The sequence below is a fragment of the Dichotomopilus funicola genome, assembly GCF_033296635.1.
Source record: "Dichotomopilus funicola strain CBS 141.50 unplaced genomic scaffold C8A04scaffold_67, whole genome shotgun sequence".
In the NCBI taxonomy this organism is placed as follows: Eukaryota; Fungi; Ascomycota; class Sordariomycetes; order Sordariales; family Chaetomiaceae; genus Dichotomopilus; species Dichotomopilus funicola.
In genome coordinates, this window is record NW_026944088.1 from 108,599 (window position 1) to 125,605 (window position 17,007).

At 52.7% G+C, this 17,007-nt stretch overlaps 6 protein-coding genes across 6 annotated transcripts; 3 read left to right on the forward strand and 3 right to left on the reverse strand.

The window, feature by feature from the left end:
* Window positions 1-2,597: 2,597 nt before the first annotated feature.
* C8A04DRAFT_14488 (uncharacterized protein) lies at window positions 2,598-4,290 on the reverse strand (the record flags this gene model as incomplete). Its single annotated transcript, XM_062778115.1, has 2 exons — window positions 2,598-4,132; window positions 4,188-4,290. 2 exons carry the CDS (start codon window positions 4,288-4,290, stop codon window positions 2,598-2,600), a joined length of 1,638 nt encoding a protein of 545 aa, XP_062634326.1.
* Window positions 4,291-6,819: 2,529 nt separating this feature from the next.
* Window positions 6,820-8,294, forward strand: C8A04DRAFT_31503 (putative epoxide hydrolase; the record flags this gene model as incomplete). The annotated part of the gene is made up of 4 exons (XM_062781772.1): window positions 6,820-7,492; window positions 7,592-7,784; window positions 7,849-8,134; window positions 8,202-8,294. The coding sequence occupies 4 exons, from the start codon at window positions 6,820-6,822 to the stop codon at window positions 8,292-8,294; spliced, it is 1,245 nt and encodes a 414-aa protein (XP_062634327.1).
* Window positions 8,295-8,650: 356 nt separating this feature from the next.
* On the reverse strand, window positions 8,651-9,460 carry C8A04DRAFT_14481 (ankyrin repeat-containing domain protein; the record flags this gene model as incomplete). Its single annotated transcript, XM_062778112.1, has 1 exon — window positions 8,651-9,460. The coding sequence occupies one exon, from the start codon at window positions 9,458-9,460 to the stop codon at window positions 8,651-8,653; it is 810 nt and encodes a 269-aa protein (XP_062634328.1).
* Window positions 9,461-11,596: 2,136 nt separating this feature from the next.
* Window positions 11,597-12,209, forward strand: C8A04DRAFT_14506 (Mss4-like protein; the record flags this gene model as incomplete). Its single annotated transcript, XM_062778125.1, has 2 exons — window positions 11,597-11,719; window positions 11,778-12,209. The coding sequence occupies 2 exons, from the start codon at window positions 11,597-11,599 to the stop codon at window positions 12,207-12,209; spliced, it is 555 nt and encodes a 184-aa protein (XP_062634329.1).
* A 480-nt stretch (window positions 12,210-12,689) lies between these two features.
* On the forward strand, window positions 12,690-13,564 carry C8A04DRAFT_14466 (uncharacterized protein; the record flags this gene model as incomplete). The annotated part of the gene is made up of 3 exons (XM_062778105.1): window positions 12,690-12,953; window positions 12,999-13,200; window positions 13,287-13,564. 3 exons carry the CDS (start codon window positions 12,690-12,692, stop codon window positions 13,562-13,564), a joined length of 744 nt encoding a protein of 247 aa, XP_062634330.1.
* A 274-nt stretch (window positions 13,565-13,838) lies between these two features.
* Window positions 13,839-16,570, reverse strand: C8A04DRAFT_39491 (uncharacterized protein; the record flags this gene model as incomplete). The annotated part of the gene is made up of 2 exons (XM_062784608.1): window positions 13,839-16,031; window positions 16,106-16,570. The coding sequence occupies 2 exons, from the start codon at window positions 16,568-16,570 to the stop codon at window positions 13,839-13,841; spliced, it is 2,658 nt and encodes an 885-aa protein (XP_062634331.1).
* Between the last annotated feature and the right edge of the window lie 437 nt (window positions 16,571-17,007).

A 17,007-nucleotide genomic window follows, 5' to 3' on the forward strand; every position in this document is an offset into this window, starting at 1 on the left:
TCTTCTTTTGCTGAGAAAGGAGAGAAAGATGGGGGAAAAACATAAATAATTACCACAATGTTGTTCGTGGTACATATATAATAGGTATGCTTCTGAATCCGATCTTCTTGATCTTCAATGCAGAACGACGTCGGGCTAGCCTCCGAGTTTTCACATAACACGTAAAAGTTTGATCTTTAGCTTGCTTCCCTTTTTCAGACTGGCCGCCTGGACCGCGAAAAATTCTCAACTTTTCACCGTGGCTGGCTGTTTCACACATCTATCCGGAATTTCATCACTTTTCTGTCTCACCCCCTCTCCGAGTCGCGGCCCGCGCCCGCAGATCCGACAGGCTGGTTCGTTCATGCTTGGTTTGTGGCTTCGGCGGGTTTGCCGATCATTTCGCGGCGTGCATCACTGTCACCCACTGCACCCTGGGCTGCGTCCAACCAAACCCTCGGTAGGGTGCCGCATGGGGGGAGCTGAGCTGCAGTGCGCTGCTGAATCGAAAATCTTTCGCGATGAACTTCACCAAACCAGGCCACGGCTGCAGCGGCCGGCCGGCTAACATCCGTTCGGTCTGGGCAACAGAAGAAGGGAGGGTCGATGGGTCGGGATCGACTTGTCCTCGCCGACGTCGCGAGCATTTGTCATCGGAGTTAAACAGGCACGCACGGCGGACTGTTTCCTTCCTGATTTTGTAAGTGGCACCACCCATACATAACCCCAACCCTGAAACCCCCCCCCCAAAAGCATCTCCAAGGCGCAAGTCACTTAAAATGTGACGACTCACCTAACCTGGGTCGTGTTGCATCGAGATAGTTTCCATCCCAATTGAGTAACATCCCAACTTTTCATGGAAATTTACCTAGTGAAGAAAGCGCTTCGTAGGCCTTATATCCCTACGTACTGCACCCATGTACACACACAATAATTACACCCAGACACTAGTTAATCACGGAAGCTGGGCGTCTAGGTTGGCGCAGGGGAGGGTGCGCAAGAGGGGCAGCTACATAGGTAACGGAAAGGAAAATAAAAAGATTCCGTCATTGCGATTTTATTGTCCCCCTCTTCCGCGGCTCCAAGATTGACAACTGCCTAGATGTGACTGAGAATTAGGCGGCCGCCTTTCGGGGTTGGGGTCATGTATGGGTGTCATCACGTATACAGTCCGGGAGGTCTGAGGGACACAGTCCCAAATGCATGCTTCAGCCTGCTTAACAGCCACCTCGCCGCGAAATTTTGTTCGCGGTTTAAAACTAACCCCGCAAAAAACCGCCTTCCAACGTGACAGAACCAGCCGAGATACCACCGTCGAAGCATGCCATGCTAGTTGAAGAAGATCCCCCCGCTTCCCTTGGAAGTGCGTCCTGGACCGGAGCCGACGCATACGAGCCAGGCGATGAATTCCACGAGCGAGCCACGACATTCTCTTCTGCAGTCAAGTGGGACGTTCTCGCGTCGATTTCTTCCGGCCTTCGCAATGGGATCCCTTGCAAATTCGCCGAGAACTTTTCTATCGGCCACTTCAATATGGTCCGCCGCATCGTATTCACCGACGGGGTCAGTTGGGTTGCAAGGGTCAGAATGCCACAGCTCAGGGGGGTATTTGGTGACCGCGAGGCGCTGGAGGTGGCTAGGATTCTCAAGGTGGAAGTAGCTAGTATGAAGTTCTTGAAGTAGGTCGAGTGACTCGAGTCTAAACATGGGTATGGAGTTATGCTGACCTAAAAGGACCAAAACCTCCATCCCAGTCCCGGAAGTGCATTCCTACAGCGTCGATCCAACCAACGACGTCGGAGCCCCGTATATCCTCATGGATTACGTCCACGGAACGGTTGCGACAGAATTGCGAGACGCAAAAGACTGTGACGTGGGCTTGTTTGGTACATCGGATCAGGACCACAAGTTCCGGAAGTAAATGGCCGAAATTCAAGTCACGCTATCGTCCTTCCACTTCGACCAGATCGGAAGCCTCTATTGGGATGAAGATACGTCGGATTTCTTCATCGGCCCAGAGATTGAGACCGACAAGGGCCCTTGGACGGCTTCAGTAGACTACTACGCTGATCTCGCGGACCACGCGCTCCAAGTGTGCGTGCGTGATGCAGAGCCGGATGTCCAGACAAGTTGCTCGTTTGCGATTCCAATTCTGTTCAAACATCTCATGTCGTTATACGGCCACAACAATTCCACGGGAGGAGGTCCTTTCTGCCTCACGAATCGCGACTTTGGAGCCCACAACCTTTTGGTGAACGATAACTTTGAAATTGTCAGCGTCATCGACTTGGACGGCGTCATGGCTGCACCGGTTGAGGTCGTCGCGCAGTATCCAGTCTTGACGGGGCTAAACCGAGAGCCTCCGGGACATGTTGAGACCAAACCGGCCGCAATCAAGCGGATCAAGAGGACAGAGCCGAAGCTCAAGGAATACAAAGACATGGTAGGAACCGCGGAAGCCGGAATGGGACTCGGTAACGATGGGGACACATCAATTGCGAATTGGATGTTGTCAGACGCTGCTAGCGTATTCCTGGGTCTTGTGCGATACCAGCGCCACCAAAAGTTTGTCAACGACAAGTGGATGGAAGCGTACTTGAAGCTTCTGCGTGGACATATCAGGTCTGGGGAGCAACAGGCTGTATAAAGGGGGTCATCCGAAAACGGCCCTCGGAGGCTCTCTGCCTCCTTTTTTCCAGAAGGGTGTCCAGGGAATCCCGAATCTCTTTTAGCCGTTTGTCCTTCCCCCAGTCGATGATGTTCCGGACGTATTTGCGGAACTCGATATAGTGCTCGGGCTCGTAGAGTAAGAAACCCTTCACGTTTGCCATGTAGTAGTCCAGTTCATTGTGCTTCCACGATATATAGAGTCGCGCCTCTGTGCCACTCATGGCGATGCTGAATGCGGCGCTATTGATCGGCAGGACCTCATTGCTCTTGTAGTTCATCAAGTGGTGGTTGAGGTGTTCAGCAATATTGACACAGGATGTTGAACCCCCCAAGCATTGATTTGTTGCCACCCAGAAACTACCAGACGAAGTAGGACCATCCCCTTTGAATTCGATGACGAAGAATGGATACATAAGACCTTGATTGTTCCCCAACATCTCATTTCTCATGGAAATAAGTTGGGTTTGTTGCTGAGGAAATGCTTTCCTGTGATATCCATAAAGAATATCGGGTACTGGAGTGCTGACTTTAAGGCTGGATCCAGCACTTGGAACAGCGTGCTTGGGCATCGGCTGTCTCTCATCGCGAACCAAACCGTCGCCTGGTTCGGGTTCAGGGAATATCCTGCGCCTGAAATAGGCTTCCACTCTCGATTCTCCCGCACCCATCCAGAGCTCATTCAACTCAGTATCTTGCCGCACTTCATCTGACGATGGGCCAGGTGAGTCGCGGTCTTTGTGTACATGATCGACCAGGTCGGCAATATGCTCCGGGAACTGCTCGTGGAGATCGCGCATGTAAATGTTGTTCGCGGCTAGGTCTAGCCTCCGGTAAGATGGATCCTCAACAAGGCTCTTTCCAGATGATCGCCCTGGACCGGAGGTCGCACCAGTGAGCCCCGACGGCGCGACCGATCCGGTGGGTGAAGCTCGGTCTGAACGCGAACCGGTCGAAGCCGGTAGCGGCGGCACTGTAAACCCATCGGCGTCCTTTGTGTGACCCATCTCTGGCGCCGATCTCGTAAGCTGTCTTGGGACGAGGTCGTCTTCTGAGTGGTGCAGATGGCTATCCGACGGGCAGTGTTTCTCTCGGTCTGAGTCGACCGACTCGAGCCACTCGGAAACAAAGGCGTGGACAGATGCGGGACAGGGACTGGAATGCACCGGGTCGACAAAATCTTTGAGAAACGGGGGGTATGGACGCCTGGGAGGACTGGGCGTTGGTTGCCGTACAGTGGTCTGTACGAGCTTCCACATTAGTTGTGAGGACGTATAGGGCGACTGGTGCCATACCTTGTCATCTACTTCCTTATCCTCAACTTCAGGCGGTTGTGAGTCTCTCCATGTCAACCGGGCTTGCTTCGCAGGTACCGGATCGCTTTCCGTTGTCATGTCGAGTCGCCCCTTCCGAGCCTGTACCGGCGTCACGTCTCCGGCGAGATCTCCACTCTCCCGAGACTGCTCTCGGTGGCTCCGCGGAGGCTCTGTACCTGAAGGGTGATGAGTTAACGAGTCTTCCGGGGACATCGGCATGCACACCTGCAGCGTTGTTTGTAACAGCGTCCAGTAGCGTTCCTTGCAAGGCTTTGGATATTTCCGCACGAGAGCGGCGGGTCCACGGCTTGGAAACTCCGCCGTTCATGGCGACGCGTGCAGGGGGGAATGAAATTTCTATCGGCGGTCACACTGGCCGACAGAAAGGTCGTTCGTTTTGTCACAAAGCAGTCGCAAAGTTGGTTTGGTCGAGGTGATCTCGGGGACACGAAATCCGCTAGTTTGGGTGGCAAGGGGGTGTATGATTGGCTGTCGGATATGGTGCTTCCACTGCTGGAATTGCTGGCTTTCGTAGTATAATTACGGCTCGTTGATTTGGTGGATCATCAAAATCCGGCTGCTGGATCTGCTGGCTTTGGTAGTTTACGGTTCTTTGATTGATAGATCTTCAATTCAGGCTATCCTGGAGGGGCTTACCACGACGTTTGGACGGCGTGCAGGTCGGTTAGCAGGTAGCGAAAGCTTTGTGGCGTGCGAAGCCAGAGTTTCAGCATGGGGAGGAACTCGGCCCTGTTTGAGCCATAAGTGCGGCTTCCCTGGCACGTGCCTGGGTGCCGCTCGGTGGGCGTAGCCAGGGCTTTGGTGGGTCCCAATTATGTGTGTATAACTAGCCCTGTTCGTCTGTTCGCCGGTATTTGTCAATAACCTTATCTGCGTTGTCTTGGTTGTTCGTTGCGTTTCGTCGCCGCCCGCTCCCGCGGGTCACGGCTGCCCGAAGCCTGGATTTCTCTGCATCGCCCCGGGCGCTAAGGGCCTTCGTTGCGGATTGACAACACCAGCCGTGGCCTGGGTCACGGCCGGCACCCGCCTCGTGTCGGGCAAGTAGACAAATCGGCTGTGGCCTCTTATTGCGCTCCCACATCCTGAATTCTGGACTGCGGACGCTCACTGGTATGTACATCCACCACCTAGTTTGTGGCTAGACTGGGCAGTTGGTATATCATAGCATGCCCGAAGACCCTGCAATAATTAACTATACTGTGTTTGTATATGACAGCATGCAGCCAGGTCTCGAGCGGACGCAAGCAGTGAACTAATCTCCACATGAACCTTTAGCATAGGACTCCAGATCTCGCAGAAAATGGCTCTCGAAACGTCGGCGGACGATTGGGGAAAATACGAAGAAAAAATACGGCAGTGGTACAAGGACCACACCCTTAGCGAAATTCTAGAGTTCTTACGGAAAGACAACTTTCCTGTCAGGTATGTTTAAGGACCATCCTCTCAGCATAGGGCACTCTAATGTTCCACAGCGTCGACCAACTCAATTATAGGTTGCGTCTATGAGGTGTAAGGAAAAGAAAGTGGAGTACTCGTGTGCAAATGCGTAGTCAGACTGGACTGGACGTCAACTCTTCTGCTATATCTCCAACAGCAGGGCCAGTTGGGCATGAACGTTCCGCAACATCCCACGACGGACGGGGCTTACTTCCAGCTGCTGAAGTTCTTTCCTGCATAGCCTCGACAAACGACTGTGCATCTTATGGACTCACCAAGCGGGGCTCTCAGGACACCAGGATTCATAAGGGCACTGAGTATACGCGAAGGGCGGCTGGGCCATTGAACGGCATGCTGGTCGACAGCGGTACTCTCGTTCGTATTGATCAGAATGATTACATTGAATTTCGCGTTCTGTATGAGATTGATTGATACTCGTGGAGGCTCGGTAGTGCAGGTCGCATCTCAGCGGTCGTTAGGATAGGAATCGATACATTAGACTAGGGTGGACATTAGGATGAATCAGTCGCTATAAACTGGGCCTCTGCCATCGAACACTCATACAGCACACCTAGATCGGAACTCGTAGTCCATGTATATCTTTTTGGAAGCTTTTTGAGAAGCATTCAGCTAGCTGCATGACCGATGGAAAATGTGGAGAAGAGAACCTCGGATAGTAGTCTTCAGTACCTTTATGATTACTGATTACTCCGTGCATTCGGCAGTTTAAATAACTTGGTGTCAAGGTATTAAAGAAAACATTCAAGCTTTAACCCACATACCCGGCTGCAACCCCATGTGCACCAGCAATGCACAGGGATTGGAGTGGACGCCGCCCGTTATCCGCCGTTGTCATGACGGGCTGGGGAATTCCCTCCCGTCGTATAACCCAAAACGGAAAGTAACTGAAGGCATCGTCGGACTTAGCTTGCGGGCCGGCTTCGGGCCAATCAACGCTTGGTGCTGACGAACAACCCGGGCTCGGCCGGGGCAATGAGCGACGACATCCGGAAGTTCCGAAATGCGGAGACCACCAGCAACCCTATTAGGACGAAATCTCTTTGATGTATTCGGTACGCGAGCGACTTGGCGTCAGCAAAGGATTGCCAAGATCCCTACACGTGGACGCCCACGCTATGAAAAGTCGCAGGATCGGCCTTGACAAATCGACGACGGCGTTCGAGCTCGGAGCTGCTATTATAATCAAGAATCACATCATGGATACCACTTCGCGGTGTTATTGTTTACGCGACTGCCTGCTGTTTGTCATGCTGGATCTCCTTTAAAACCCACGGCCCCGTCCGATTTTAGGCTTGAATATCTCCTCCCCAGTCCATTGACTCCAGTCAAGGACACCACAACACCACAACCCCTCCACATCCATCTCCCATCCACCACCATGGTCAACCCCGACTTCGGCCTCGTGCCCGCGGGCATCCCCGGCACCCCCGTACCCTTCACCCTCCACATCCCCAACCACGACATCCACCAGCTCCGCACCCTCGTCCAGCACGCGCCCCTGGACCCCCCCTCCTTCTACAACACCCACAACTACACCGACGGCGCCGACTTCGCCTTCGGCGCGTCCCGCGACTACATCGCCGAGGCCGCCCACACCTGGCTGCACGACTACGACTGGCGCGCCCACGAAGCCCGCTGGAACGCCGTGCCCCAGTTCACGATCAACGTCACGGCCCCGTCGGACGGACAGGTGTTCAACTTCCATTTTGGCGCGCTCTTCTCTCAGCGCGAGGACGCCGTGCCGGTGTTGTTGTCCCATGGTTGGCCGAGCGGGTGGCATGATTTTGTGGGTGTGTTGGAGTTGTTGGCGGAGAAGTATACGCCGAAGACACTGCCGTATCATGTGATTGCGCCGTCGATTCCGGATTATGGGCCGTCGACGAGGGATGGGTTGCTGGAGACGGAGTTGGATTATTATAAGGCGGCTGAGGCGTTGAATGAGTTGATGAAGTCGTTGGGGTTCAATGCGTATGTTGCGCAGGGTGGTGATGTTGGCACGGCGATTACGGCTGCGCTTGGAGCGAAGCATGATGAGGTCAAGGCTGTCTTGTGTAGGTCTCCTCATTCTCCTCATCCCACGAGCCTCTTGGGGGGCTTGTGTTATCATCCCGAAGCTGTCACTGTGATACTGACGAATCTTGACAATCTAGTCAACAACCTCCTCTTGAGACCATCGGAAATCGCGTCTGTCGCTGACCTTCCCGTCACCCCCGAGGAAAGCACCTCTCTTGCCGCGAGTACAGTGTTTGCGTACTCCGGCACCGGCTACATGTTCGAGCACGGAACCAAACCGTCCACCATCGCGCTAGTTCTGGGAAGTAGTCCGGTCGCCCTCCTTTCATGGTACGCTACCCCTATCCACCCCTTTAACCACCCGTCCAAATAACTGACACCAATCTCTCTGCAGGATTGGTGGACTCCTCTCTGAAGCCGCCCCGACCCCCATCGATTTCATCCTCACCCAGGTTTCCTGGTACTGGTACACCAAGTCGTTCAGCCGCTCGCTGTGGTCGTACCGCTCGGTCTGGGAAGGCGTCCTGAAGGACGTTGCGGGCAAGCTCCCCTCGCCGTTGGCCATTACTAACAAGCCCGTTGGATATTCTTATTTCCCGCAGGAGGTGTTGCCAGCGGCCCGCTCGTGGCTCGAGCACTGGTTTGGGGAGAACCTGGTGCAGTACCACGCGCATGAAAAGGTACGTCGCAGTTGAATTCCCTCTCTCCGATGCTTGATGAGTAACGGATTTGCTGACCGTCACATAGGGAGGGCATTTTGCGGCCTTTGAGGAACCTGAAGCTTTTTTGAAGGACGTCGAAGACTTTGTTGCTATTGTGAAGACGAAGGTTGAGTTCTGATATGCGGACATGGAGCATCGGGGCATGATGGAAGGAAGGATGTGGATATAGGGAACAGATGACTGAGCGTCGGAGTAACTAATCAGATGTAATTATCGCACAAGCTTCGTGTGATTTGTATAAGCCGAGAGTCTCAGTCACTCAGCTACCTCCTCTCGCGTTCTGCGGACGTACCGCCCCCTGAACTTTCCTCCGCCTCAGTTCGTCCGTTGGGGTCGATGACTCGGCCCCAATACTTCTTGTTCTCGCGCTGCTCTAACCATCTTTGTGCAGTAATTATTCTTTCCCTTAGCTTTTAGACGTATCTTGGCCAGTCCTAGTTAGGCTTGTTCCGAGTACAATGATTCGGTTTGCTTCTAAGACGACAAGGACTCGTGTGCGCCAGCTCTCACCAGCCGATCAGCGACATCTGCGTGACCGTTGCTTAAAGCTTCCTCAAGTGCGGTTCGGCCGCCGGCCACCAAATTGACGTTTGCGCCCCTCCATAAAAGTGTCTCGACGGCGTGGAGACATCCCTCCGTTGAGGCGGCCATGAGGGGTGTCCTGTTGTCGGTTATAGCGTGCACGTAGGCCCCGGCGTCGAGGAGCACGCAAATAGTGTCGCTATGATTTCCCGAAGAGGCGGCGAGTAGCGCTTGCTGGACAATATCTGGTCGGTTGAGATCGACTCCGATTAGTAGCCACTTGACAATCCCTGCGTGACCAATTCCGGCCGCAACAACGAGTGGGGACCTGCCGCCGATTCCAACCTCTAGGTCAACTTCAGCCTCGAAGAGCTTCCAGACAATCTGGCGGTGGATAACTTCCGAGGCAGGCTGTAGCGGGGAATATTCATGAAAAACTTCACTTGTTAGATCAATCCCTGTTCTCAATATTTGATCAAGAACCCCCAAATGTCCAGACTCCGAAGCATGCCACAGCGCCCTGTGGATATGTGCGGGATTGATGTTTCTCACCCCGGTTGCAAGTATGTACTCAACGACGTTGTCTTGACCGACGTGAGCAGCCTCAACCAGCGCGCCGCCTACCCATTCCGTATATACCCCGCTCTCCAGGACCACATCCACTAACTCGGTATAGCCACCAATTACTGAACGAGTGAGATAAGCTCGTTTTAAGGCTTCAGTTACTCTGGGAAAACTGAAAACAACACGCAGAAGCCCCATATGTTGGCTATGCAAGCCCCAATATAGGAGTCCCTCATTTTGAGGATCGAACGGATATCGCTCCGGCCACGGAAGATCTGCCAACTTGTGACCATGGAGGATCATCTATCGCCACAGCTTCCAAGTCTGAGATGTCTCCCGAAATCCCTTCGTGTGTGAAACGCAGTATGCCGAGGCATATTCGAGAAATGGGTGGCCGTTGTCATCGTCAATCTCTGGGCGGAGCAAAACTCTGACCACGTCTACCTCGGGGATCAGTTTGTGGTTCTTTGAGAGATTTGAGAGTACTCCCGTCGTTGCAATGACACGTGATAGGCTGCACGTTTGCGATAATGCTACCTCCGCCATCATGGTTGGATCTACTCTGTGCATACGTTGCGGCCGGCGGGCTAAAGTAGTGTCAAAATCCGTGAAGTGGAGATACGTGACGCAGATTTCACCGACGTAATGGTCAGCGGCTGCAAGCTCGAAGTGAAAGGCGCCGCTTTTCGATTCCATCGACCCTTTGACGATGAATTGGCCGATTGATTGATGGGAAAATTGCACTGTTTGGAGTACTTCGTCAACTTGAATTAGATTCTCAAACCAGGACGCAAGCTGGCCGATACCGTTGACGAGCCGATCACACCTTGTGCTGCGTTGCCCGATCTCTATGGGGATGGCATCGCGTAACTCTCCCAGAGCCATAGGCCGTTTGGCGACAGCGATCCAACGGAACGCTTTTGCTGCAACAGCATCACGGCGTCGGGAGACTATCCGCATCAGAGCCCTGTTGAAGGTCTCGGCGAGGGTTTTAGGGAGAGAGTTGAGGGCCAGGCGAATTTCGTTATCGCAATGCTGCGCACAAACCTCATCGAGGAGGAAGGTCACCCAAAGGAACCTGGTCGTTTGTTTAACAAAACATAAATCAGGGTGGTGTTGGAAAACGCTGGACTTACACGCCATCTGCGTGCTGGGCAAGTGTATTTTCGATATCCACTATGAGCGAGGGAGAACCAACCACCATCTCCTGGGCTTCCATCCTATCTCGAACCGCCCGCTTGACGTAAAACGCAATATTATCAGCGCACGCTTCGGGCGATGCCATTGGCAAACGCTCAATGGTAGGTGCCACATTCTTCAGTTCTGCAACGAGACTTTCGCGACCTGCTAAAAAATATCCGAACGCCTGGGCTTTCGGATTGAACCGTGGTAAGTGATTGAAGGAGTGTATGACGTTCCCTAGGTTCGAGTTCGTCGAGAGCGTCGATGATGTGCAGCTTTCTACGGTTCCCCCGCGACACGTGTAAGCCTTCGTTCGGGCTGGAAAAGCTGGCTGTGGTCAATAAGTGGGGACGGTTCGCCACTGCCTTGTCACTGTGTATGGACAACCTGAGGCGCATTAGTCCGGAGCGTCGTGCACAGTAAGACTGCGAAATTTGTTGGCACAGCCATATTTTTTCTGGCTTGAGACTATCATCGTCACAGAGTTTAGTAGCTTTTGCGCATTACGCACCCCGCAGGGTGTGCAGATGGTGGAGGAACCGTGTAGTGACGACAAAGATCATTGTGGTTGGTACTGGTGTCCAAAGAGTCCCTCCCCGCTTTGATTGGCTACAGCCAATCATCGTTGGAGGACGTCCGGGACGGTCAAAGCTTCTTTCCTAATTAAGCACACCATAGAACTGGACGGGAACTTGACAAAAAGCCATCGTTTGACGGGAGTGATGTTCTCCAGGATTCTCTTTAATTGACAAATGTTTCGCTAAGTATCTGAATCGAAGAAATTTGGGCGCTTGCAACGTCAGTTCTAAATCCCACACGGAAGTTGTATTTTCCTGAGCTACGATCACAAACCGGATCGCTTACAATGGCCAATTGAGGGGTCGACCAAATGGGCAAAAGATTCTCCGACTGCTTTGCAGCTTGTGTCATACATGTAGTCAGCTGTGCCTGACATAATTTATTACACTAGAACATTCACTCACAGCAAACTGGGATATCTTCCAGTTCATTAAAGAAGCAGCGACCCAACACTGTTTGCTGCAATAGATAGACTAAAGCCATCCAACTCAAGCACATTTTACCTCGTTACACACTGTCAACTGTATTTTCACACCCGTCATCCCCGCCGTTTCAGTATTGCCCTACGTAGCCATGGCGAATTCCGCAGACAAGACCAAACCGTACTTCCACCCGACTGGCCTCGTCACTGACGGATATTCTCGGGATGGCGAAGCGACCGCAACTTGCTTTTGTGGGAAAGTACAACTCGCTTTTGTAAGACATTCCCTACACAGTGTGACATTGCCCAGTCTTTAATTAACAATATGGCTAGCCGACTGAAGCCCCGGGCCTCGTCAACTCCTTCGTCTGTCACTGCAGCGACTGTCACAAGATCCACTCGTCCATGCTTGGCGCCAACATCACCATTCGCGATTCTCACCTGAAACACATCCGAGGACGCGAACTTCTCAAAACCTTTGGACTGTCCAAGCATATCGCCTCGGGCGAGAAGATGACCAATCATTTCTGCTCGGAATGTGGCACGCTCATGTACCGGGTCGGCGAGCATTTCCCTGGTGTCAGCATCCTTCGTCTGGGGACCGTGGATGATTTCAACCTGGCGGAAACTAAGTTGAGGCCTACGACCGAACACTTCACCAAGAATCGGGTCGGCTGGCTTTCGGAATTGGAGGGGGTGAAGCATTTTGAAGGGCCTGGTTATGATGTCAAAAATCGGCTCAATTTGGAGAAGGGGAATTTGTAAATGTTGAGTTGTATCCGGTAATTAATTAGTTTGGTAGCGGGAGTTTGGGCTTCGTAAATGTTAGTATCGATTTTCAGTATCGTTGAACATTCTGCATTTGCGCTGAAAAGCCCGGGATGTTTGACGGACGTACGATGAACTATTCATGTGAAGGACCGTTAACTTAATCCATGAGGGTGTACGCTGGGAATCAACTTGGATTCCTACCGGGGGCTCTCGACTCTCGTAAAACACAGCCCCTCGGAAATTACTACTAATTATTATCTCCGGCTCACAGAAGGGAGAATTACGAATTATTGGGCGAAGGAACCTCGCACAAGGGCCTCGCGTCAATTACCTGTCTCATTGCTTCACCAAAGGCCCGACGTTGCTTAACCCACTAGAACACTCCCCCCATCCAAACCAGGAAAAAAAACAACAAAAAAAAAAAAAGACAACCACCCAACTACCAAGGCCACCAACATCCCCTGCCTCACAACCATGCCCTTCACCCTCACCCAAGTAACAATCGCCGACGGCCCCGCCCTCGCAGCCAACAACATCCCCGCCTTCTGGGCCGACCCCCATTGGCGCCTCGAATGGCGCCATCGCACCCTCGAGTACCACATCTCCCAAGTCGCCCTGCGTTACCCACGTACCCTGATCCGAAACCCCGATACCTCGCGGCACCAAAAGGCTGTTGATGATGGTACGGGTGAAGTACTGGGGTATGCAAGGTGGACTATTCCTATTGATGCCGTCCGGGTCGGGATCGATGCGACGACAAGCCGGAATGTGGAAAGGGGAGAGGAGGTTGGTGTCGGAGAGGAAGGGGGGCAGACGGTGGTGGTGTGGCCCGAGGCGGTAGGGCCGCGGGTGACGCCGGAGGAAGAAGAGGAGATACAACGCGTTGCCGGGACCGCAGTGTGGGATCCGGATGGCGCTACGGATCCGCTGTTGGAGCCGGCGCGGAAGATTGAGGAGGAGATATTGGCGCGCAAGACGTACATGAGTATGAGCTATGACCGCCTCGTTGATTACTGCAGGCTCGCGTTTTAGTTGTATGTCCGGGATGCTGACTGAAACGTCAAATATCAGGGCTTGACTACTTGGCCGTTCATCCGAAACATCAACGGCAGGGAGTTGCTACGGCACTCGTAAAGAGCGGTCTCGAGCAGGCTAACAAGCTGGGTCTTGACGTATTCGTCCGGGCGATGAAGCCTGGTGTTCCGGTTTACCAGCGATTGGGATTCCGGCTGGAGCGGGAGTTGATCCAGGATGATTCAGAATATGGTGGCCCTGGAGACTTTGGAGATTATTTTCTTGTTTATGAGCAGAGTGGGAGAGGTGATAGTGACGAAAAGGACGCGCCTTGAAAACTGTTGTCTACGCTCTGCACCCGTAGGCTCTGTGTGGACAGTGGTGATCATTGAGTGCAAAGACGGATCTTGTTCCAAGCTATCCATAAGTCTCTGTCATGAATCTTATTGGGGGCCTTTGAAAACCACTTGACCCTCTTCCGTTCGGGGCAATTATACCAGGCGCTGGAGATATGCCATGATAGATATTCAAAATGGCACAAATGCCACTTGCAAGTGGTATGACGATTCGCGGGAAAGTAAACCCATTTTTCCTTCCGTTCTCAGCCCTTCAATAAAGTAAATCTTGTTCATCATAAATCCCCCCATGCATCCTATTCAAATGGGCATAACACTCCTCACTCGTCTTGAAAACCTCCAAGCACTTCCAACACAGGTGCGCACGGCAGCTACACGAAATATGATTGCACCCACCATTCTTCTCAATCCCGGCCCGACAGCGTGGACATTCCTTAATACCAAGCTTTGCCTTCTGCTCAGATGAGAATTCGGCACCCTCAGCATGATTAGAGCGGTGTTCGGCACAAGATAGTGGCGTATGAGAGACGCGGCAAGAAGTACAGATTGATACTAGGCAATCCGGGCACGTAAAGGTGGGAGAGACAGTGTGGGTTGCTAAAGATTCGGTGCTACTGGCGCGGTAGACTTGTTTGCAGTCTGTGGTCGGGCAATGCTGAAACTCTGTTGGGTTTTGGCGGATGTAAGAGGCAAATGAAGATTGCAAGAGGGTTTCGAATGAGGCGGAAGAGAGCAGGTCTCGCAGCTCGGGGAGCTCTAGGGCTTTGTTGCAAGATTCAGCGACACAGGTGATGCGGAAAATGTTGGTAGTTGACCCTTCAGCCGTGCAGAGATTAGAGAAGCACTCGGAGCAGTAAGTGTGTCCACAGGACGTCCGAAGAGGGTCATCCGCGTCACAGAAGCATGCCGGACAGGCGGTGTCGGATGAGATAGTGTTGGCCCCGTTCTCTTTTCTATCAGAGATGAAGGCTCTCGCCACAGTCGAGTCCGCCTTGGATCCGTGAATGAGGATGCGTTTCGGCGTCGAGGTGATATCAAAGGTAGCTTTGGCATCACCAAGTTGCGCCCTGAGCGCCTGAAACCCTCCTCTGCACGCCCAATGGAAGTCGTCAGGACCGAGCTCAATGACATGAGCGAGGCTGGACGAGGAGCTGATATCTGCAATCAAGTTCTCAAGTGACCGAGTAGCCTCTTGGCACTTGATCTCTGGCCCAAACACGCGAAGCTGTGATTTGCGCAAGTCCCGGACGAGCACCACTCCGTAACGTCCTTCAATCTCTTTGAGTCTCTGAGACTCGGGTCCGTTTTTACGGAGGCTGGCGTGCCACAGGTCACTACCTTCTCCTTTCACGACCTGGCCGCCAATAAGTTGTTCCAACGTCTTTTTGGCCTCACCGACAGCTTTGCTATCCTCCCCCTCCAGCTTCAGCATCCGGTAGCCATTGGACGGAGGGTATGCCACAAACTTCACATGTTCCAGTTCCCACTTGGACCCCTGAGATGCCAGTGCTTCGCTGATAGCAACATAAATTCGTGCCGAGACCTTAACTTTGGTCGTTGTCGCCAACCGCACGGTGAGCCGTGCCGATTCGCTAAACGGAAGCGGTTTGTTGTCAAGCACTGATGCTGCCTCTCTCGCGTGGGCTTCGTCAAAGAAGCGAGCTTGGAGCTTTATGCGTTTTCCCTTAGAATTTGACGAAGCCCGATGCCACTCAACGGGTCCGATTTGCCGCAACATTGATTCGACCGCAGCAATAGCTTGTTCGGTAGTCATGTGGTACGTTGGGGCCGCCAGTTCGATGTGTTTTGGGGTGTCAGATTTCGGCAACGCCTTGGAAATTGTGTGCCGGTTGACAGCTCCATCCACGCCGGTGAGCATCACAGTCCACACCAGAGCGTTCCATTGGTTTTTGCTACTCTCTGGGGGGTTTGCCTTGACTGTGGCACCATTTATTGTGTACGTGCCATTGTTGAACTTGTCATATACCCTCTGTGCAATCCGATCCTCGGAGTAGTTGAGCCAAACATTCCGAACTGATCGATGCCAGGAAACCAGAACTCTTCGGCATTCCACACGTTGAAGACTGGAATCTCGCGGCATGGGGACCTGCGCTTGCGTAACCTTGACACCAGGCGGTTTTCTGTAAGCAGCGAGAAATTTGGAGCACAGGGTCTTTGCAAACGCTGGATCCTCAACAGTGATGCTGGCACTGCACACGTCCGAATTCGGAATGGTGATCATCCGAATATCCTCTGAAGAGATATCAACATCGAGTCTGGAAAGTAGCGCCTTGACGGACGTCGGAGAGCTGTCCGCGGCCAGGTTTTCGAGAAGGACGGCGGAGAAGTCGGTCGGAAGAGATATTTTTGCAACTGTTGCACCGACCCCAAACAGTGCTATGGCTCCGCCAAACACTCGAGACCAGTCATCGTTATCAGGCTCGTCCTGTGATAGTAAACATCAAGTCAGCCAGAGTTCTGAGAGGGTCAAGACCCGATACTAGGAACTAAGAAACTAACGTCATGTGCGTCATGGCTCTCATCACCAGTCGCATTCGGGGGTTGATGGTCAACATTAGTGCTCTCCGTTCGGATGTGTGCAAACGGGCAACTGCCGCCATTCCGGCAAGCCCCTCTGGCAAAGAACTGGCACGGTACTTCTTTTCGGGAGTCGGTTGGCGATGGAGGGGCAGATGATGAGTCTACCTGAGGTGCTGCAGAAGATGGCGCGGGTTCATGGGAAAAATGGCAGGTGCTTCCCCTAACACAGCTGCCGGCGGCGAAATATCGGCATTGCTGTGCCGGGCCTGGCTGAGGTTTCGACTCCAGCGGAAGAGGGACTGCGTTGTCGACAGCATCGTGCGAGAATGGGCACGCTGCCCCTTTCAGACAAGTTCCTTGCGTATAGAAGCGGCACTGAACTCGAGGCTTTTCCGGCACCCGTGGAAGCGGTTTGCTAGTTCTCCAGGGGAGCTGGCGATCCATTGTAAATATTGGAGAGTTGAGAGTTGAGGAAAGAATTGGAACACAAGGAACCGTTTGCTACTCCTCGGCGGTATAAAATAAGTAAAATCAGGCATCAAAGCCTGTGTAACTATGCAGCACATCTGCAACTGTATGCAGTAGGCCTCACACAAAATAAGAAGCTTAATGTTGATTGGATCCCGATCGCCATCGGCCTGTTGACCAACCAGTCAATACACAGTCAGTCAACGGAGCCTCGAGGACTCCGTTAGGTAATTAATCGATGATTATTTGGGTGACGCCGGCATGCAATCCCTAACGATGGGGAGAAGCATGTAAAGTGAATCGAGAAAAAGACAGGAAGCAAAGGAGACATTTTCCGGTGCTTGTGTCGAATGTACGCTAAAATATCCACGATGACAATCATGTTCTCGAAATAATGGTTAATTCATGATAAT